The sequence below is a fragment of the Ambystoma mexicanum genome, chromosome 2p, assembly GCF_040938575.1.
Source record: "Ambystoma mexicanum isolate Mex_15411 chromosome 2p, UKY_AmexF1_1, whole genome shotgun sequence".
NCBI lineage: Eukaryota > Metazoa > Chordata > Amphibia > Caudata > Ambystomatidae > Ambystoma > Ambystoma mexicanum.
Window position 1 is genome coordinate 809632554 of NC_090923.1, and position 22815 is coordinate 809655368.

General features: G+C 48.2%; 1 protein-coding gene across 1 annotated transcript in view; it reads right to left on the reverse strand.

The window, feature by feature from the left end:
• Positions 1 to 22815, reverse strand: part of PLD3 (phospholipase D family member 3) — a 533798-nt gene that overhangs the window by 15349 nt on the left and 495634 nt on the right. Inside the window, exon 11 of the mRNA XM_069644484.1 lies at positions 19116 to 19215. Coding sequence (XP_069500585.1) covers positions 19116 to 19215 — 100 coding nt within the window. The remainder of the gene's footprint in view (positions 1 to 19115; positions 19216 to 22815) is intronic.

Consider the following 22815-nt stretch of genomic DNA (forward strand, 5'->3'; position numbering starts at 1 on the left):
TCTTGGGTTGAATGTGCGTGGTCCTTTTAGAGGTAGATATTTGGTGGATAACCAGACTCGATCTCCTACTTGATACTGGGGGGCTTCCTTCCGATGTTGGTCTGCTCCTTTCTTGTATTGTTCTTTAGCCCTTTGAAGGTGGGAAACGGCTTCCTTAAAGGCTTGGGTGATTGTAGAATGCAGGTGGTCTACTGCTGGAGTTCCAAGATCTTGGAGTGGATCCAACTCCGAGGTTTGAGGGTGACTACCGTATAAAAGAAAAAACGGGGTCTTCCCAGTTCCCGAGTGGACAGAATTATTGTAGGCATATTCGGCTATCCAAAGGATATCTTTCCAAGTTTTTTCAGTTTGTTGTAGCATGCAGCGCAAATACTGTTCCAGAGTTTGATTGGTCCTCTCGGTTTGTCCGTCGGTTTGAGGGTGGTGGCTGGTCGAAAGTCTCACATCAATTTGAGCCGACCGACAGCAACTTCGCCAAAAATGAGAAATAAATTGACTCCCTCGATCCGAAATTAGAACTGAAGGAAAACCATGCAGTCGGACGATGTTTTCGAGAAATTCTCGGGCCAGAGTTGCTGCTGTTGGTAAGCCTTTGAGTGGAATGAAATGCGCCATCTTGGAGAATAGGTCCACGATTACTAGGATCGTATTGTATCCGGAGCATGGAGGTAGATCGGTGATGAAGTCCATAGAAAGCGTATGCCAAGGGCGAGGTGGGATGTCAATAGGGCGTAAGAGGCCGGCTGGTTTTTCCTTTTGACTCTTGTTTTGGGCGCATACTCTACAGGACATTATAAAGTCTCTGATGTCTTTTTTCCAAGACGGCCACCAGAAGTAGCGCTTGATCTTTTCCGAGGTTTTGGCAATACCGGGATGTCCTTCCATTAAAGAATTGTGATAACAAGAGATTATCTTTTTCTGTAAATCTGTGCTGGGCAGGTATAACCGTTCCTGGAAATATAATAGGTTGTCCTTCACCGTAAAGTCCTTTCCCTGCAGATGCCAATTCTGTATGTCTGCTGGAGTTACCAGTAGCCTGGCTTTATCCTTAAATTCCTCTATGGATTGTGTGGCGATTACACCCAGAATTCTTTGTTCGGGAATGATAGGTACAGGTTTAGGATTGATCAAATATTCTTCCACTCCCATCCGAGAAAGGGCATCAGCTTTACCGTTTTTTGTACCATGTCGATAGTTAATTATGAAGTCAAACTCGGCAAAGAATAGTGCCCAACGGAGTTTCCTAGAGAATTGAGTTTTTGCGGTTTTCAAATATTGCAGGTTTCGGTGATCTGTAATCACAGTAACGGTGTGTCGGGCCCCCAGAAGATAATGCCGCCAAGCCTTAAAGGCGGACTTGATAGCTAGAAGTTCCTTATCAATAATAGTGTAATTGATTTCAGGAGGCGAGAATTTGCGGGACCAAAATGCCACGGGATGCAACTGATTGGTTACTGGGTCCTTTTGTGATAGAACTGCCCCCATGGCAAGGCTCGAAGCGTCAGTTTCAACGATGTAGGGGAGTTCTGGGCGAGGATGTTTTAAGATCGGTGCAGAGATAAATCTAGTCTTCAAATTCTGGAAAGCTTGTTCCTCCTCGGTAGACCATTCAAAACGTTTTTTTTTTTTTAACAAGGCGGTGATGGGCTGGACTATTCGAGAGAATTCAGGGATAAACCTGCGGTAAAAGTTAGCGAAGCCTAACATGCTTTGAACACCTTTTACGGAGGATGGCGATGGCCATTTGAGAATTGCATCGACCTTACGCACTCCGCTGGGTGATAATATGAATCCCAAGAATTCAACTTCAGTCACGTTGAAAACACATTTTTCCAACTTAGCGAAAAGTTTGTGTTGACGCAATCTCTCGAGGACCATTTTCACGTGTTTCCGATGTTCAGTTTCCGATGAAGAATAAACGAGGATGTCGTCAATGTAAACAACAACACACACATCTATGAGCTCTCTGAGGACATCGTTCATAAAATAATGAAAGGCGGCTGGGGCATTGCAAAGTCCGAAGGGCATGACCTGATATTCAAATAGCCCATACTTGGTGCGGAAAGCCGTCTTCCATTCATCGCCCTCTTTTACTCGTACCAAGTGGTAGGCTCCTCTAAGATCCAGCTTTGTATATATGCATGCTTTTCTGACTTGGTCCAGGAGTTCAGGGATCAAAGGTAACGGATATCTATTCTTAACGGTGATCTGGTTCAGGGCGCGATAATCTATACAAGTTCTAAGGTCCCCTTCTTTTTTTGGAATGAAGAAAAAAGCTGAGGAAGCAGGGGACTTGGAAGGACGAATAAACCCATTCGCTAGGTATTGATCCAGGTATTGTCGGAGGTGAATGTTCTCAGGCTCGGTGAGGGCATAAATTCTTCTACAAGGAGGAGTAGATCCAGGTATCAGGTCTATCTGGCAGTCATAAGACCTATGAGGAGGTAGAGAGTTAGCCTGATCCTTCCGGAAAACATCTTGGAATTCTAGGTATTTAGGAGGTAACTGGGGAGCCTCCGAGGAAATTGCTGCCAGTGCAACACCAGGTCGAGGGTGACAAGTAGAGACACATTCTGGAAACTGAACTGTTCTTGCTCGCCAATCGATCTGAGGATTGTGCTTTTCTAACCAAGGAATTCCTAGAATAATCTGGAACTGAGGGGCCTTGATCACATCGAACACAATCTTCTCATGGTGTCCATCTTGACTTATTAGCGTCACTTCTTGGGTGGTATGCGTTACTGGTCCGGAGGCTATCTCCGTACCATCCACCGTAGTAATGACGTCCTTTACAGCCTTTGGACAAAGAGTCAGATTCATCCTCAAAACCATTTCATGATCCACATAATTGCCGATGGCACCGCTGTCGACGTAAGCTTCAATCGCATGTAATCGATCCGGATGTTCAGGGCTAATGAGGACCATAGGTATCACGAAATGCGAGGTCACGGAACTGGTTCTAACGCTCGGCAAGAGGACCTCTATTCTTGTCGGGCGAGGTCGTTTCCCTGCTCAGAGTTTGTGACCCTGGTAACTGCAGCTCCTACTGCCTTCTTGGCTGGTTTCACAGGACAGTCTCGAAGAAAGTGCCCCGAGTTTCCGCAATAGAGGCATAATTGCAGCTGTTTTCTCCTTTCCCGCTCTTTTTGTGTTAGTGGTCCTTTCAGGCCCCCTATTTGCATGGGTTCCCCAGAGTCTACTCCTTTGGTAGGAGTTGGTGATTTGGAAAATACTCGAGCATCAAACCTGGAACCATCGGCCTTCCTGTTCTGCAGTCTGTGGTCAATTTGAACGACTAAGTCAATATAGTCCGAACAGTCTTGCGGGGGATTCACTACTTGGGCTAACACATCTTTGAGCTCTCCACATAAACCTCTATAAAACAGCGTAATCCTTTTGTCCTCAGGCCATCGAGTTTCCACTATCAGTCTGTTGAACGATGCAATATAAGCCAAAAGATCTTGATTACCCTGTCGCAATGAAAGGAGCTCATTGTCCAAGGCCTGCCCCTGTGAATGTCTTGCAAACAGTTTTTCCATAATGAGCTGAAAAGCTTGAAAATCATGGAGAACAGGATCATCTTGATTAACTAGAGGGATCGACCAGTCTGCCGCATTGCCACTAAGGTACGAAAGCACGAAAGCTACCTTAGCTTGATCAGTTGGAAAGGCTGCTGGCCGGCATAAGAAGTGCAACCGGCACTGATTAATAAATACTGCAAACCTCTGTGGGTCACCAGAAAATCATTCGGGCGGAGCCAGAGGTACATTCCCAGGTAGGTTGATCTGCACTGGGTTCGTAGAGGATGTTGAAGGAAGATTTACCCCTGATGCGGGTAACGGGGTTTGTCCGGCTTGTGACTGTAGCAATTGTCTAGCGAGATCGTCAGTTCGCTCCTTGGAAATAATCAGTTCCCTTCTTAGAGCATTCGTTTCCTGACGGGCTGCATGCACTTCTGCTCTTAGTTCCCCAAGTAACTGGGCTAGCTGGTCGGTATCCGAGGTTTCCATAGCGCCTGGGTGGGAGTTTTGCGGTAGGCTTTGTGTTCTGTAACGCTCACCTGATTCCCGCAGAGGCGCCGGTCTTGACTGGGTGAATGCCGTATCTTCAAAGGTGATGTGTAACACACGGTTGGCTCTTTGGGCTGGACCTCTGTGCACTGTATGTCTGACTCGAAGAGTAAGATGTCTGCAGATAGAAAATATGGGATTAATGAACTGGGGTTATTGGGTGCCTCTCTCCTCTTCCCTTTCTCTTCTCCCGTAGAACCCCAATGGTTAACGCCCTCACCTTAGGTAAGTGAACGCCGAGCTCTCCATCTGCCTCGGGGCAGGGTGCCGTAACCAGTTTCTTCACTGGATGAGGGTGCAGGCCTCTTGACCTCAGAGGACTGCTGTCCGTCGTTAATTGCACGAACGGTAAGTTCTGGGCACTTCAAATGTCTTAAAAGTCTTTTGTAATGATGTCTCTTGTTTTGCAGGGTTCCGGCGATGGCGGATGGCGGGCTGAAGAGAATTGAGGATCGAACCCGCATGAGGAATAGAAGCGCCTGGAAGCACGTAAGTAAGCGCTTGTAGCCTGCTTCACGATGCGCACTAATTGTCCCTTTTATCTTGCAGGTACAAGTTCGGAGCTTTAGAGAAGCTGAAGGGTGCTGAAATACTCACTGGATTCGGCGTGGGAAGGCGAAATGGCACGTGAGTAATAAAGTTGCCCAATGTCTTTAAACGCACCTTCTATTGTCTTTCAGATGCGGGATGCAGCGCCGAAGACCTCCGGAGCGTGCGAAGAGCTGGTAAGCTTTTGCCTTTCAGATGCCGGAATGCAGTGCGAGGCGTTGGTGACAGCCGATGGACCAGGTAAGAGATGCGCTGCCACTGAAGACCGTAGTGCTAACCTGTTCTTTCTTTGTCTTTACAGGTGCTGCTGAAGACTGGATTCCAGGATGATAAGCCTTTGTTCTCTTAGGCCCAGGATCAGAAGCTGAAGACACGATGAGCGTTCTGCTGCAGAGAATGCAGAATAACGCAAAGCAAGATTCATCCATCGGGTGTGGTTTAAATAGCCTCCTGTAGTGCTTAGGTGTCTCCTTCCACAGCCTCGCCTAGATAAGAAAAGAGTTCCTGCTTTCCAGAAGAGTTCCAGTGTTCTGAACCTAGGGAGTGGCTCCTGCCCCACCCAACAGGAAAAGTAGTCCCAAACAGAAGAGGATCAGGGGCTCAACTGGCAGGTAAATAAGCAGCATGGTCTGCTGCAGGTAAGTCCACCCAAGCATTATGAGCCCGGCGCTTCCAGCGCTGGGACTGGGCATCTTTATGAGCCTGGTGCCACTGGCGCCAGGACAGGGTCCAAAAGGTCCCAATTGGGACTGGCTGGCAATTGGAACCGGGGTTATGGGTCTGCTTCCAAGGGAGTTGGGCAAGTCCTGATCTTTTGGAAGCAGAGATCATGACAATATGACCACAGTGATGAGCAAAATACAATAGCGGTCCTACTAGGCCTTGTGAACATTCAGAGCGTGCAAGTTCAGAGAGAGAAGGGACAGGGGCGGGGGTGCTAAAGGTTCCACAGAGGGGGAATTGCAAGAGAGCCAGTTGCACAGGCAACAGTTAAGTGCCAGTCAGTGACCACTTGGTGGAAGAGTTGTCATCAGCCAAAACAATAAGTGCAGGCCAGTAAGACAGTCCATGCCAGTTGGTGCCCGAAGGCAAGTGCAGGGGGAAGGCTGATGCTGCGGACGATTGGAACAGAAGGCCAGGACCCCGAAGGACACATAAGGGCCCAGGCCACCAATCACAGTGACTTTGGGGGATTAGCATGGGAGGGAGAGAGGGAAGGAGGAGTAGAAGAGGCAAGTCTTGAGGTGCTTGCAGAACTTGAGGAGATCTGGCTCAAGACGGAGAGAAAGGGGGAGGCTGTTCCAGAGGAGAGAGCCAGCCGAGGAAAGAGAATGGCCAACCGCTCTCTGGTTAGTGAAGCGCTTGACAAGCAAAGAGATGGAGCCGTTGAATCAGAGGGATCTCGAAGGAGAGTATTTGGTGGAAGCAAGTTGCAGATAGTGTGGTCCCTGGCCCCAGACAGCCTTATGGATGATGCAGAGGCATTTAAATGTGATCCTTGCAGCAAGCAGCAGCCAGTGGAGAGATTTTAGGGATGGAAAGCTGGTTCCTGGGCTTGAGGCCAAGGAGAAGTCTTGCAGCCCTATTCTGAATTAGCTGGAGGGGGTGGAGAAAAGAAGGTAGATTGAGGAAGAGGCTGTTCCAGTAGTGCAGCCTGGAGAGTACCAGAGCTCTGGAGACATTAAGCTTCGGGGGGAAAAAGTGAAGACGTTGGTGTGTGGAAACAAAAAAAAAGGGACAGGACAGCAAATTCTCTTCTACTTACTTCTTAGGTAGTGAATGGCCAGATTCTACAAGCAGCAACGCTAGGAGGTACTCAGACACTCTTAAAATGAGGGTGGACTTGTAACCGTGGCCTCTCTGGAAGCAATGCATGGAGCTGCCTTTCTTGAGAAATGCTAGGAGCTCTATGGGGATGGTTATAGGGGGTGTAGGAGGCGAATACTTCTTCAGCCGAGACTGGGCTCTTCTTGGAGAACCTGCATCTGCATAATATAGCTTTTTCTACAGTTTTCAATTACGTTTTGCCAGAGGACCCTCTGCACCATCTGAGGGTCCAGCATGCAAAACAAAGCTCCCTGGACCTACAATACTGAGGACTTTGCTGGCAAGTGTGGAAGCCATCTGGAACACTGGCTCAGCACAGGCATCTGCAGCAAAGGGCCAAAAGTAGCTCATGTTTGGGCCTGTTGGGACTCTCCAACCCTCCTTTCCACCAGCTCCCCCATTTCTTCTATGCTCAACCTCTTTTCCCCTACCTCTCCTATTGAGTTAACACCCATCCTTCGGAGTGTCAACCCATCTTGCGCTACTATCGACCCTTTTGCTCCCCAAATTGTCAAAGACCTCAATAATTTGCCCCTATCTCTCTGAGCTCTCTAACTACTCACTCTTAACCCTATTGAAGAAACCCTTTTTTGGCCCAAACACTCCAACAAACTATCGCCCAGTTTCTCTCCTCTATTATTCAATGTCCTTGAGCGTGTGATCTTCGATCGGATCACTAAGTACCTTGAAGAGAATGGCCTTTACACTGTCAACCACTCCCCTCATTCTCCAGGACCTTGGGTTGCGCAAATTTGCTCTTGCCTGGATTGCCTTCTACCTGTAAGGATCAGTCCTTGGACCTCTGCTCTGCAACTTTTATACCCCTGTTCTAGGATGACTCATCCGATCCTTTGGATTTCACTATCACCTTTTTGCTGATGACACTCATTTTTCTTCTTTCCCAGCCATCTCGGAACACATTACAAACTGTTTTACTTCCATTCATAACTGGATGGCTCTCTGTTGCCTCATGCTGAACTCCTCAAAAAACAGAAGTCATCTTTCAACCAGCTTTCGATGCCATCCCTATGCTTCCCCCTCTCCTATCTCCTTCCCGCCTGACCGTCTTTCTCCCTCACCCAAGGCTCGCAAACCTTGAGTCCTCTTTGAGAGCATCCCATGACTAACAATTCATCACTACTACTGCCTCAGCTACTCGTATTAATAGTAATATTGAACAGCATCTAAATACCCAGTGAGGGTGTAGTTTCTTACCTGTAACTCCATTTCTCCAGCATTGGTATCTTTCATGGATTCACATGCTGAGAATATTTCCCCGTCGTCAGGCTGGGAAACCTCTGTAACTTTAACTTAGCGTTTTCCAATGGAAAACTTCGACACTTTAGTGTCCTATCAACGTCCTTTTTGGGTGCTTTAAGCCATGGCAATAGGACGCCTGGTATAAACAGCCCCGCCCCGTGGCTTCCCTTCAGATTTTAACCTCTAAAATAGAGGGAACCCAAAATCAGGTTTGCCTGCAGGGGCGGCCAGCGGGCGCATGTGAATCCATGAAAGATACCAACGCTGGAGAAATGGAGTTACAGGTAAGAAACTACTCCCTTCTCCAGCATTGGATCTTTCATGGATTCACATACTGTGAATAGATTACATAGCAGTACAACCAATGTATGGCGGTGTGACACAGCCAAACCAAAAACAGTACTTAATCACATCCATGAGACAAACCCAGTAAGTGATATAGCATGTAGAAAAAACACAGAAGATGCAGGCCCAACCTTATTGGAACAAGCGTTGGAGGGCCGCACGCTCCACTTGCACATCCTCCACATGTTGCTGCCCCAGACAGTATTGCCTGGTGAAGGTATGCGGCAGCGCCCAGGAGGCTGCCTGGCAAATGTCCACCTGCGGTATCCCAGACCACAATGCTGCCGACGACGTGGACCACGTAGAATGAGCCTGAGGAATCCCCCTCAGAGGCTTGCCAGCTTTAGCGTGACAAAACGAGATTGTAGAGGAAACCCAGCGGGAAAGTCCTTGTTTGGAGTTGGAGTGGCCCTTGTAGGAGGGCCCAAAACCCACAAACATCTGCTTTGACTTCCTGAAGTCCTGTGTGCGATTCAGATAAAACTTTAGTGTCCTCTAACGTCCAGAGAATGCAGGGCTTTTTCCGCTGGCATGGATGCATTAGCCAAGAACGTGGGTAATGCAATAGAGGCAAGTTGGTGAAATGCTGACGCCACTTTCAGAATTAAGTGCGGGTTAGTGGCCAGGAGAACCTTGTCTTTCAGAAACCTCAGGTAAGGCGGGTCACTGACCAGTGCTTGTAATTCAGACACCCGCCTGGCCGAGGTAATTGCCACTAGAAAAGCCACCTTCCATGAGAGGAACTTCAAAGGAACCGTCGACATGGGCTCAAAAGGAGGCACCATCAAAGCCGAAAGAAGCACATTAAGGCTCCACACCGGCCCAAACTTCTTCACCGGAGGAAATGTCCGAAACAACCCCTTCAGAAAATGTTTCACCAAGCAATCACTGAACAGAGGAGCCGCATGGCGCTTTCTCGTGAACCTAGAAATTGCAGCCAAATGCAACTTAATGGATGACAATGCCACGACCCCTTCAACCAGGTGTAACAGGTACAGGAGAACCTGAGCCGGAGAAACGTCCAAAGGCTCCACCCCAGGATGACCCTTATACCATTCACAGAATCTCGTCCATTTATCATACGAGACATTCATGGATGGCGTCCTTGTTGCCTCCAAAATCCGTCGACACTCTCGGGGCATTTATACCCCGGGTCCGGCAGGGCCGTAATGACCCCGCAATTGTCCATTCCCGGGCGCCGATATAATTCGCAAGTTCGGCAGCAGCCTGCCGGTTTTACCGGCAAGGCTACCACCAAACTTGTAATGAGGCCCATCATTTTGCTCCCAACTGTCAGAAAGGGACATCAGTGTGATTAAGGAAAGCATACCAGGCACACATTTAACAAATGACTGATAATATCCCCCCCCTCAGGTCCTTTTTTCATTTGATTATTATTATTGGACAAGGGAGGCCTTATCCCTCGAGCTGTAGTCAGACTGGGATATGCAGATATCTATCTGGGATTGTGTGGATTCATTCCTTTGCGTGAGAGACCGACCCTTCAATAATGCATGGTGTGCTTGGAGGAATAGTCTGATTGATCACCCCTGTCTAAATGGTCTTTGGTGTGTGATTGGGTACTGTGTTCCATTACTGCCTCCTGAGGGGAATAAAAGCAGACACCCCCTTGCTCACTTACCTTCTCCACTGCTGGAACCCTGGATCAGCATCCGTAGCCGTAGCTCTGCACCAGCATCCTTTGGCGCTCTGAAGAATCAGACAGCAAATCGGACCCGGTCATGCAACTGCACAGTCGAACTTGGCCTCCCGCTCGTTCTTCAATGGCTGGCATCTCTACGGTAGGACTTCACAAGCATTTCTACAAATAGTTATTCTACCTTGGTGTCTCTCAAACCTGCTTCAGAAGCCAAATGCAATGCCTGAGGATGACATGTGAACCTTGTATCGACTACTACTACTGACTGCAGCAGACTTGCCTTTCCTATCTTCCAAGTATAGGCCAGACAGTCATCAAATTGTAAGTAATCATCCTACTGAAGGGGTCCTTCCTGTATAAGTGTGTCATTGCTGGGAAAGAAGGCGGTCGCCAAACAGTGGCCACCTCTGGAAGCTGCTAACTGCCTGCTGTAGAAATGCTTTTCCCATCCAGGTTATTACTCAACTGACTCGCCGCCGTTGCTGGTGCGCCCATACGTTTATTTATTCATCCATGGAACACCTAATCATCCTCAAGGGTCCTCAATGGACTTCACTCCACGAAACTCCAGAAACTGCTCCTTGGGGCAATTTGCAGTAGGTAACTCTTTCCCAGCAAAGGCTGTCCCAAATTCATACTAATGTCTCTCTTGGTCTTTTGAAACTTTCTGACCTATATAGGAAGAAAATGATGCTTAGCTGCTACTGCATTTTCTTTTCTAGAAAATACTCTTTTGCTGAACTCAACTGTTTATTTACCTGATAAATTGTGGAATATTTTGTATGAAGTATACGTGTCTGTTAGTGTAGAGATTGCTCTCTTATCCCTTTCTTACATAGAAAGATTATATTTTTATAAAAATACAATGAGTGGAGATGGTCTGATTGGATATAAATGAAAATAGCATAATGTACCCGTTAACCACTCTTCTTCGAGAGTAAGGCCTTGGCTGCCGTTAGGAAAGATCTCTTTACAGCACCTTTCCTTCCATTTCTATTGACCCTCCAACTTTTTGCTTTTATTTTTGTATCTGACCTGCTACAGTGCAGGGACTGGCTTTTGCTCATTTGTCATGGGGAAACTGACATGTCCTTTCGGCTGTCAGTACTGGGAAACATTGGTTCCCTTAGTCTTTCTACTTTATTGCCACTTTTGGTAACTTGTTATCACTTTGGCAAATGTACATCATTGTGCCATGCATCTTACAATGCAGTACAATGAGGTACACTTTTTGTTTTGCCCTAGACTAACACTAAGAGGATTTTTGGTTACTCTAGGTGTGCCTAATGGACAAGCTGGTGGCAGCAGTAACTTTTTACAATTTCTCTGTGTATTTCGTTTTAGCCTTACCGCGTTCGTTTGGCTACCAACTGTGGCTAGTGTCCGAACATGGCCATGCCACAAGGTCTTTCGTTTGTCCCTTGCCCATCTTGTCTTAATCCTTCTTCCTGGCCTGTGAGGGCAGGATAATCCTTGAAAGGACGGACTTCCTGCGCCCGGGAAAGGAGAGGCGTTTGGCGGGCTACTGCAGGGCCATGTGTGTTTGCTGCCAGTAAGTGGGTCTGGTCCCAATCCACAAACTGGTTTCGGTGTGTCTGAGTGGTATTCATGAGTTGTGCCACCAGTGGTCCTGATAGGACCACTTTTGGGATGTGTGTGTGTGTGTGTGCCAGATCTGTCATTGGCTAGTGGCAGTTTCAGCTCGTACATGGCTTTTGGGATAAGAATAGAATCCCTTCACACACTCTGGAGAGATCCTGGAAGAAACCAAGAATCCTGTCCAGCTGCAAGACCGGCAAGGAGACTAGAGACCTACTGGTAGAAGGCTTGGCGACCAACTTCTAATGCTGTCCTGGTACAGCACTGTATTGTGGAAGATCTCCAGCAATCATGCAAAGGAGCTGCGACCCTTGGAGTGGAGGAACATCCCTTCTCAACGTCAGCTCGGGAGTCCTATGAAGAAGAGCCCTCGGAAGTGCCCCAGGACTGCCCACTGGCTGACCAGCTCAGAGTCTGGGCAACCATGCTGCAGGTGTCGCAATTTCGAGTTGAGGCCTGGAACTTGGGGGATCCTCAACTTGTGCCATATGACTCACCTCTGCGAAATGTCATGGTTCTAGCATCAAGGGGACAGGAGGCAAAGTCCTCTTGCAACGTGGTGCATCAGTGACCGTTGTCCGAAACTGCTTACCCGTGTCTAATCCTGTCCTGAGAGGGGCCCTGTATCGAGTTCCTTTGCATTTTTCAACTGGAAGGCCTTGCACAAGCATTAGTCGCCGACCAGAGAAGTGCTTGAACCTGCAGTCCCTAGGGATCAAGGGCTGAAGCTGACGGTAGGAAAAGCGACCCCAGACCCTCTTAAGCAAAACTGTCAAGTCCTACGAAGAATCGGAGTACAGGGGGTGAGTTGTAGCGTTACTTACCTGAACCCCTAACTCCCTCTTCAATGTTTTTATAACTTTTATAAACTTTAGAAATTGTTCAAATACGCACTGCGAACGTGGGGGATACTTTTGTTAGTAAAAATAACTTGTCCTCTAATACTGTGAACTGTTCATTGGGCCCCAGAGACCCTGCCTCCATTTTATTCAGCTTCACAAAACCGTATGGAACTTTGATGAACTTCTGGGCACAAGGCCCCATACATCTTAGGGATGGACTTCTGAAGCTAGGATTGTAACTCTGTGGACCTGTAGTGCTTATACTAATCTGTACCTTCGGCTTGGAAGCCATGTGAAAAGACGTGCCTGTACGTGAGATCCCGCTGATCCGTACATAATCCGACTGATACCGCGCAACGACCGCTGTGATTTGGCGAAGATTGGAGGACTGTGTACATGAAGTCCGGCTGCACGCGAGGACACATTTTTACACGTGTTCGTAGTGCGCACGGATACTTAAGAGCCGAATGAAGCACTGGTGGTGAGACCTCGACGGACGACAAAATGGCCGCCGCCGCTTGACGAGGGGACAAAGGAGCGGTAGATTGGGACCACAACATACGTGCGCCCGCTCAGCGGTACGAAGGGGGCAGCCAATCTGGGGGGAGCGCCGGACAACAGCAGTGCCTGAGACTACTGGGCGAGCTGGGACACTCAACAGAGTCGTGGTGTATGGGCACAGTGCCTCCCTGGCCTGGACCGGAGCGTGGCCAGAGGGACGCTCCTGACTGGAGATATGTCGAACAAGCTTCTGAGGGCGAAGAATAAACAGCCCACGCTCGACGAATACGCCAAGACGTCGCCCGGCCTGGATGGTGCCAGGAGCAAGGATAAGGCTCAGACCAAGGAGATGGCCGCCGGGGGTGCGAACCAGGAGGTCCTCGCTGCGATCGCGGACCTGAAGTCGACGTGGGAGACCAAGCTCCAACTTGCTGTGGCCGAATTGAAAACTGCGTTGGAACTACAGGTTGGGGCGGTGCAGGAGGACGTGAACCTCCTGAGGCAGGATGTGCGAGCCCTGGCAGAGCGCACGGAAACTTTGGAAAAGGAGATGGGCCCTACTGTGGCGGACTGCACTGCACATAAGCGCGATATCCATGCCCTGGTGCAGCGGGTGGGCAACTTGGAAAGTAGGGCTGAAGAGGCGGAAGGACGTGCCCGGAGAAACAACGTTCGCATCGTGGGCCTGCCGGAGGGGGCTGAAGGCCAGAATCCCACGGAGTTTATTGAGAACTTGCTGCTGCAGGAGATCACTGGGGGAGCCTTGTCGCAGGGGTTTGCGGTGGAGAGGGCGCACAGGGCCTTGAGCAGAAGACCACCGCCAGGGAACCCACCTAGGCCTGTGATCGCCAAGATCCTCAATTATCGGGATCGGGAAAGGATCCTTGAGCACTTCTGTAAGGGGGGCACCATACGGCGAGGAGAGGCGACCATTACTGCTTACCCCGATTACACCTTGCAAGTGCAGCGCAGTCGCATGAACTTTGGGGCGGTCAAGAGGCGATTGCGGGCAGCAGGGCACAAATATATGTTGCTTTACCCGGCCAGATTGAAGGTTTTCTGCAAGACTAAGATGCTGTTCTTTGACACTCCGGAGGAGGCCATGGAATGGCTCGATGCACAAAACTGTCCTCTGGAGCCAGATGAGCGGACGGCGGATGGAACGGGAAGAGATAAGTGACACTGCGGGCCCGGTTGGGCTATGAACATTGGGACTGGAATATAGTCGGTATGACTTTGTTTGGTAGTGTATGCGTTAGGACTTTGAAACATGGTCCGTGTGCGCGGATACGGAAGTGCAGGAGGGGAGCCTCCGGGGGCTGTTCTTTGTACCCCAGTTTGAGTTTAGTTTAGTCACTGTGTGTGGGGTGACACCCTGTCGGGTTCTCTACTTGGGTTCCAGAGAGAACCGAACACAGGGATGCCTGAGATCCAGGGATGGAGCTGGGCAGTTGGTTGGGTTAGGGGGGGTAGGGTGGGTCAGTTTTTATATGAGCCTGGGTGAGAAACTGGGAATGGAGGCCTTTGAGGTAGGGGGGAGGCGAGTGGACCTGGGAGAGAGATGGAAGTCACTGATACATCATGGGGGACCTTAGGATACTAACGTGGAACGTTAGGGGGCTTAACAGCTACCTTAAGCGTAACAAGGTCATGTTGTACCTGAAAAGGCAAAAGATAGACATCGCCTTGTTACAGGAGACACATCTGACACGGGACAAACTGGAACTGGTGGGGAGAAAGTGGAGAGGGACCGTAGTTGGATCTACATATTCTGCCTATGCTAGAGGTGTGCTGATTTGGGTTGCACCACATGTCCCGTTTAAGCTACTTGGGGAAGTTGTGGAGTCTGATGGGAGGCTGGTCATGGTTAGGGGGCTTGTGGAAAATAAAGTAGTGTGTATTATAAATACTTATGCTCCCAACCGTGACACGGCGACATACTTTAGGACACTGATCACTAGACTGGGTGAAGGGATGGGGGGTCCGGTGATTTGGGGAGGGGACTTTAATTGTGTACTAAACCCCAAGGGGGACAGGTCGGATAACAGGGTGGACAGGCCCAGCCCGGCGGCTAGGGTACTGCTGGCGCTGCTGGTAGACCTTGGCCTGGCGGACGTGTGGAGGACGAGACACCCTGGCGTGAGGCACTATTCACATTACTCGGCCCCGCACCAGTTACATACAAGGCTGGATTACTATTTCGCCACTCCGGACGTTGTCGCGGAGTGTGACCAGATAGACTACAGGGCGAGAGTCCTTTCGGACCACTCGCCCCTGGTCATGCGTTGGCAGCTTTGTCCCCCACGTGCGCGAATTCCAACATGGCGCCTTAGGGCGGAAGCGCTCAGGGATCCAGTCTTTAGAGAGGACGTGAGGGAGGAGATAGTTGCTTACTTTCAGGCGAACACGGGCAGTGTCAAGTCGGCTGGTACTTTGTGGGAGGCCTTTAAGGTTGTAATGAGGGGGGTTGCCATTGCGAAATCCAAGGGATTAATGGGAGGAGTCCTGGCAGATCTGCGTAGAGCCGAGATTGAGTTGGAGAAAGAGCTGGGGGAGGAGGGGACGGACACGGAGGAGGTCATTAATCTGCGCATAACATTGGGACAGGCTCTGTAATCTGAATTACAGGAAGTACATTGAGAGGTTGCATGCCGGGGGAGACAATACGGGCAGGCTTCTTGCTTGGCTGTATAAGAGCGAGACCCCAAGATCCCCGATCCGATCAGTTATCACTGAAAAGGGAGTGGAGGTGGACACCCAGGAAGGGGTGAATGGAGCATTCGCGGAATATTATCAAGCTTTATATGAGGATCGAGAGGGTGGAAGCCGGGAGGAGATAGAGGTAGTACTTTAAGACATAGGCCTGCCCAAGATAAGTGACGAAGAGCGAGAGGAGATGGATGCTCCGATCACTCTGGAGGAGCTGAGGGAGATTGTGCGGCAGCTACCCACTTGCAAGGCCCCAGGAGCGGATGGGTTCCCCAGTGAATTTTATAAAGCGTATGGAGAGGAGGTGCTCCCGCCCATGCTGGAGATGTTTAATGAAGCGTTCGAGGTGGGGCGGTTGCCGGAATCACTCAGGGAGGCGATTATAGTACCGCTCCCCAAACCCAATAAACCGGGACATGATTGTGGCTCCTACCGGCCCCTGCCGATGCTGAACCAGGACAGCAAGATCCTAACAGCTGTCCTGGCGGCCAGAATGCAGAGGGTAATAGGCAAGCTGATCCATCCTGACCAGATGGGCTATGTCCCGAACAGGAATATTACTCACAATCACAGACGCCTTCACAGGGTGGTGGAATGGGGAGGCAGTGAGGACAGCGAAATGGCGATAGTGGCGTTGGACGCGGTTAAAGCGTTCGACTCTGTTCGATGGCCGTGGCTGCTGGCGGCTTTGGGGCGGTTTGGACTGGGACCAGGCTACATGAGGTGGGTCGAGCTATTATATAGTGCGCCTCTGGCTAGGGTCCGTACGGGCGCAGTGTTGTCAGACAGATGGCAGTTAGGCAGAGGCACCAGGCAAGGGTGTCCTTGGTCCCCAATGTTGTACATACTGGCCCTCGAATCCTTAGCAATCTACCTCCGGCAGCAGTATGACCCGGTGGGTATAGAGGTGGGAGGGGAGTGCCATCTTATATCCCTGTATGCAGACGATATGCTGTTATACCTGAAACATCCGGAAGAGAATTTGCAGTATATCTTGGAGGTATTGGAGAGGTACGCCTGGTTGTCCGGTATAGCGATCAACCCTCAGAAATCCGCATTGTTCCCGCTAGGCAGTTATGTGGGGATACCGGTGGAAAGGTTGCCAGTGCTGCGGATCCCGTGGGCGACAAGCTCCTTCCGGTACCTGGGCATTGATGTGTATCACACGACCGAGGAAGAACACAGGCACAATACTGAGATAGCTGTGGGAAAGATTGAGAGGTGCATGAGGTTCTGGGAAAGATTGCCTTTAGCGATGATGGGTCGTGGAGCTATGCTTAAAATGGTGGTGCTGCCCAGGCTCCTGCATTACTTTAATAACATCCCGTATATGATACCTAGGAAGTTTTTCGCTAAGTTGCATAGCGTGTGTAGGAATTTCCTGTGGCACGTTACGCGCAACAGGGTCGCATTATGGAAATTGCAGAACTCTTACGAGAAAGGTGGCGTGAAGCTGCCAAACTTTGAGGCCTATTATATTGCGGCGCAACTGCAATACGTGGCCAGGTGGCTCTCAGATGAAGAGACCTCCGAACACAGGCTGCTAGGAAGAGACTGCTCCCCCTTTTATTTGCGGGAGGTGATCTGGGTGACTGGTTCATGGATGAGAGAGCGTCCTAGGATGCTAGCCCTTGGCGGGAACATATGGCGGCGTGCCTGTCGGATGATGGGTGACCCATTGCCGTGTATGCCGCAGTTCCCTCTGGTCGCCCTGGCAAAGGAAGACGGGCAGCTGAGAGCTATTATCCAGACATATTGGGAGTCAGTGGGGGTGGTCACTATGGGCGACATCTGGCAGGATGGGACTCTGATGGAGTTCGATGAACTGGAGGCAGGGTCGGGACTACACAGGGGTCAATATGTAACATATCATAGGGTGGTCCGGGAGGTCCGGAGCACGTGGCCCGAAACTACTTTGGCCGATGAACCGAATGCCACGCTGGAAACAATGTACGACGCATCAGAGGGTGGGCACGAGGTCTCTAGGTTGTACGAGATGTTGATGACAAAGGTTGGGAAGGATTTGGGGCACCTGAGACTGGAGTGGGAAGCGGAGTTGGGGGCCCCGATGTCGGATGGGATGTGGGAGCGCGCCTTCGGTACCATAAAAAGGTATCGAGGAACACCAGGTTTAAGCAGATACAGCTCTATATTACGCACAGGGCATATATGACCCCCCTTAGAATTTCCAAATTTCTGGATAGTGGGCGCCAGGCGTGCCCCAAGTGTAACGAAGAGAATGCGGACATGATACACATGTTCTGGGCGTGCCCAGTGATTGCAACCTACTGGGGTGAAGTGGCGCAGAGGCTGGCGGGGAGGGGTATCACGCTTAGGGTGGATTCGGCTTGGGCTTGTCTGCTGGGAGGGTATCCCAGTGCGCGTAAGCTTCGACATGTTGAGAAACTTAAAGATCTGGCCTATGTGCTTGCCAAACGTAGGATAGCCATGGGGTGGAAGAAATGTCATAAGCCGCGAGTGGAGGTCTGGTGGCGCGATCTCCAAAAATGGGCGGATGCCGAAACGACAGTGTGGCAGGATGGCAGCATGGCAGGGGATGAGGAAGAAATAGGCTCTCTCACGGCATGGAAGTTATTGTTAACTGAGCTGTTTGGTGCGGGATCGGCCTCGGTTGGACTTGTGAGCGATGAGGCCCCACCGCACGGAACGGACACTGAAGGCGGACACTCTACAGGCTCATAGGGGGGAGGGATGGGGATTGCGGTGTCTTATTTTTTGTTTGTTTGGTTTTGTTGTTTGATGTGTTTTATTTATGTTTTGTTTTAATGTTGTTTGGTTGAGATAAAATAAAAATATATTTAAAAAAAAAATAAATCTGTACCTTCATTTTCAGGGGTTTAATATGTATTTTGACCTACTCAAGTGATTGTACATATGTATGTATTATTATTGTTGTGTGATAGTATTACCTGTTAGTAGTCATTTTCACTGTGCTATATGGTCATAATTAAAGAAGTATTTGTATACCTGTTTGTCTAAGTGTGCTCCTTGACCGTTACGCTGTGTGTGTTCATTGTGGACCCCTTACAAGCTCACCACCTCTCGAGACTTTTCCTAGACGTCACCTTGCTACCTTGAACTGGTGTGGCTACAGCTCCCAGAGCTGTCCCTAACACAATACTAGGTTGGCCATCTATACATCTGTCCGCCAGGCCAGAGTATAGAAAATCAGTCATAACGGGTGTTCTGACACAAAGACCATTTAGTGAGACTGGAGAGTTTTAGGGAATTACCAACGGTACCCAAGTCAGGAAGATACACCTAAAGACCAGTGGCAGGTTAAGGAAAATGTCTCTAACACATAAGATAAGAATTGTAGTTGTCTTACTATTTTAGTTGAACTCCTAATACCAGACTGGCTACTGATTGTACACTGTAGTTTTCACATGTTTTTTATTCATAGCAATACAAAACTAAAATGCAAAAAAAAAAAAAAAAATATCAGAAGTACAGTTCTAATTATTTACCTAAACTTTCATTTCCAAAAATTCTGCTACAAACCACTAGGACATATATAGCTAAACTATGAGTTTTCTGCTGAATGAGATTGCATAACAGGTTTTAAATCACATAACGTAGCTATATTTCGAACTATTATAGACCAGTGTCTCAAAAAACAGAGGAGCTCCACAATGACTGGCTTTATTCATCATGCACTGAGATAGCTATGTCAGATGGAGAAAGATAAGTCTTCACAATAGGATTTGTTTCATGGTCTCATGCTTTGCTTACCAATATAGGCAACCTTGTCCGTGACCATATACTTGTTGTGGTTGACTCTGGCATACGGGATCTTGGCTTGTTCAGTACTTACTGGTACAACAAAGAGTTTCTTCAAAATAAAACAAGAATGATGAATTAAAAGTGTGCATTAGGATAGCATTTCCTTTCAAATAATAGGCCAGGTTGTTGCATAGCACTTGCTACCACAGATTTTGACGTCTCATCGCATTGGAATCAAAAGTTGTAAATATTGTAAAGCATAATGTTCCAGCTTACTTAAAGTGTTCATTGTCAGTTACAATGTGTGACCTTTATGCAGGACACAGATGTATGAAATGGGCTAGCCTATGGGAAAGCAAGGGATCTTCCACAGAAAACAGTCATGCAATGTTTTTGTTAACATGCGTATGACTGCAGCCTTCTGTTCATTCCTGCCTGCTCCAGAGGTCCGACAGCTGCCAGTCATAGACCGAACCCTCACACCATTCCAGATGTTGACCATTCCATAAGCTTATGTAATGCATTGCATGGATGCTACACTTTCATGTCCTTGATAGTTTAAAAGAACAACCTTTATAAACGTTACATGTATATGCAGCAGTTTTAAAAACTATATGTTAACAATATAACTTGCATTAAAACTCTTCTTTGCATCCTATTAGCTTCCTGCTTACACATTTTTATGTATTTATACAGCTCCAAAACAAACAATATTACTCGCTGCAGGGCACCACATAAGCGCTACTTCATCCTGTTTTGTCCCTGAATCAGAACTGCTCCCTCTATTCCCCCACTAACACTTGACTAAGTGTTGCAGGTCCTGCTGGTCTTCTTAGATGTCCTCAATTTTCAAACAATCATGCCAAATACACCAATTTAAATTTGTCTGTGCACAATTCTGCTTCACAGTGATCTAACGGTACGCAAATTACATTAACTTAAGTATTTACTATTCAATGTTTCTATGACATGATGTAAAATCAATTGTCCAGCACTATGTCCCACTTATTGTTTTAAATACCTTTTCTATAAATATGCGTATTGATAATAAATATGAAATATGTATTGTTCTCATCTATTTACTTCAAAATGTAATCAAATCTAATACAAAAATGAATTAAATTCTTCCAAATCATGAGACTTTGTTCTTGATCCTATTCCACAGCCCTGCATCCAAAGTTAAGTCCTGACTGTCTTGCTTTTATTACATAAGGTATGTTCAGAATCCACCCTACGTGGATGATTCTGAGAGGCCAACCTATCATGGTGAACAGTAAAGACACTGATGCCAAGCCCCCCCATTTACACCCCCCCTCCACACACATATTGATTATTACTAAACTATCATCAAACTGATCCTTACATTCCCCTTTGGAGGTTCTACTAATAGAACGCCAACACTTTTATTTTTAAGTTACAACCCTTGGAAACAACTGTGAGTAGGAAAGTAAGCGATAAACAGGAAAGCTGTCAATTTCAGTACCACTAGACAAAGGAAAGTAATTTAGATAGATCACTTCTAGAATAACTAAGACAAGACCCCTAGCACCCATCAAGACAAACACTGAGAGGGAATGAGGTTTAGTGACCAAATGTCACCAGTTCAACAAAACACATTACTCACTCATATGAGTTTAATATTGGATTGTGACCAATACTATCCTGAAGACCACAGGCTGTAGATAACTGTTACCAAGCCAAGGAAAGTACTGAAATATTTCTCTCCCAGTCCCACCACTCAAGGGAAGGCCCAATGGGGTGTCCTTGACCAGATCACCACCGATCTTATTGAAGCTAGGGTGAGCACTTTACGCCCATGCAACCCTATGAGGTGGAAGGGGAAAGCAAGAAGAGGTAGTATTATTACCCCCCTTACTCCTTCCTCAGGTTGTTCCAGGAACCACTTCAAGGGCTCAGAGATCCGCTGGGCCCTCTTACTTCTCCGATGTGCCCGTCAAGAGGAGGTCCAAGGGCTGCGTGTGCAGAGGGCAATTTCAGCATCAGGATTGGGTCCGGTTAGTACGTGGTTCAAGCTCTGGGATTACAGTTCTGAAGACTGAACAGCTGGACATCCTTGGCACCAAGAGATGCAGACCTCCACGGGACAGGCAACCTCAGAAAACCTCTAGGACACGAAGACTAAATTTGATGGGTGTCATCACAATCAGGCAATCTTCGTAGAATGAGCAAAGAAGCAAAGATGATCTGATGAATGGCTGCAGGAGTCCTCCTTTTATCCAGTATTTGGACTGGAGTCGCCACCAGGTCCACCAATAGTAAGGATCTGCACCATTGCAACACCAATCGTGGACAGCCACTGGACAAACATTCTGAATAGCAACTAGCAACTGACCATCTGTGGCTCGGATGTAGACTGGGCCAGACAGCCCCTGTCCACACATCCAGTCCCACACATAGATCACCACTTTGCCCTGGAAAGTAAAAGCTTCCCTAGGAAAATGGCTTTCCACATATGGCAATTCTGGACCAAAGAGGGCGGGAAGAAAACCAAGGTACAAAATGGCCAAAGGGCAGGAATAAACCTTGTGGCATGGCAAAAACCATGTGGCATGGCCATTTTAGAGTATATGGTACTCGCTATGGGATTATGCATTAAAATACATCAGTGCAGGACAAAAAGTCAACATGGACAAAAAATATCCACTGGCACCAGCCCATCCTGGACACATTGTATTTGTAACGAAAACGTTACAGAAGAAAAAGTTATACGGATATGAAGTACCTTAACCACACTTCACTTCAGAGTGCAAAATACAAGAAATTCACTTCGGGAGAGACAGTCACTCAGTGCTGATAGTCTTTGGGACTGATCAGTTTCCGCATAAAAGCAAGAAAAAAGCAAGGGACGTGAAGATGAGGTCTTTAATTACTGCAAAAAAATTCAGTCAGTTCAGCAAGCAAATAATAGCAAAAAGAAAGGGTGTCCCACAGAAGTCTATAGGAGAAAAGTAGTAAAAGTAACTATTTTTCAACACTCCCCAACCCCCGCTCCTCAAGATTAGGGACAGGGGAATCTAATCCACCCCTGGATAAGATTCCTGCGGGAATCAGTTAGACATCCTGGACAGCGAATTAGAATTGCTATGCTGGGGACCTGGCCTATGCTCAAAAGTGAATTTGAAGCCTTGAAAGATTATGGACCACCTGAGCAGTTTTGGATGCTCATGAGCCACTGTAAAGGCTTATGGTCAGTTTGTATGGTGAAGTGAGTCCCAAATAGGACGGTTTAATGGTTTCAGCTTTCTTAGCGCCTACAAAATGACAAAACACAAATTTTCAGCTGTGGCCCACCTTCACCTTCTGCACGGCTCAAAGTATATGTGGTTTTCTTTGCTGTTATCGAACAGAGTGGACTGCTCCTATTCCAGTGTTGGAGGTATCAGTCTGCACAATACAAGTAACCTTTTTAGTTTTCTTAGGCATAGGGAGGGCAGTCAAAGGGGCAGCAATGGTGCCATAGTCTGACATGACATTAATTCCTGCAATATCCAGTGAGGCAGAACAAGTTACTTACCCCGGGTAACGGTCTTTCGATTGCATGTTCCTCTCACGCATTCCTCATCTTTGATAATTAGCTTTCCAGCTTTAGCTGCTTCAGCAAAAACAATTCGAAGAGGGCGCTGTGCGGTAGTGTCGATGCTCGATGGCCTTCGAGGGCCTCCGTCCAATCCGCGACGTCATCCGCAGT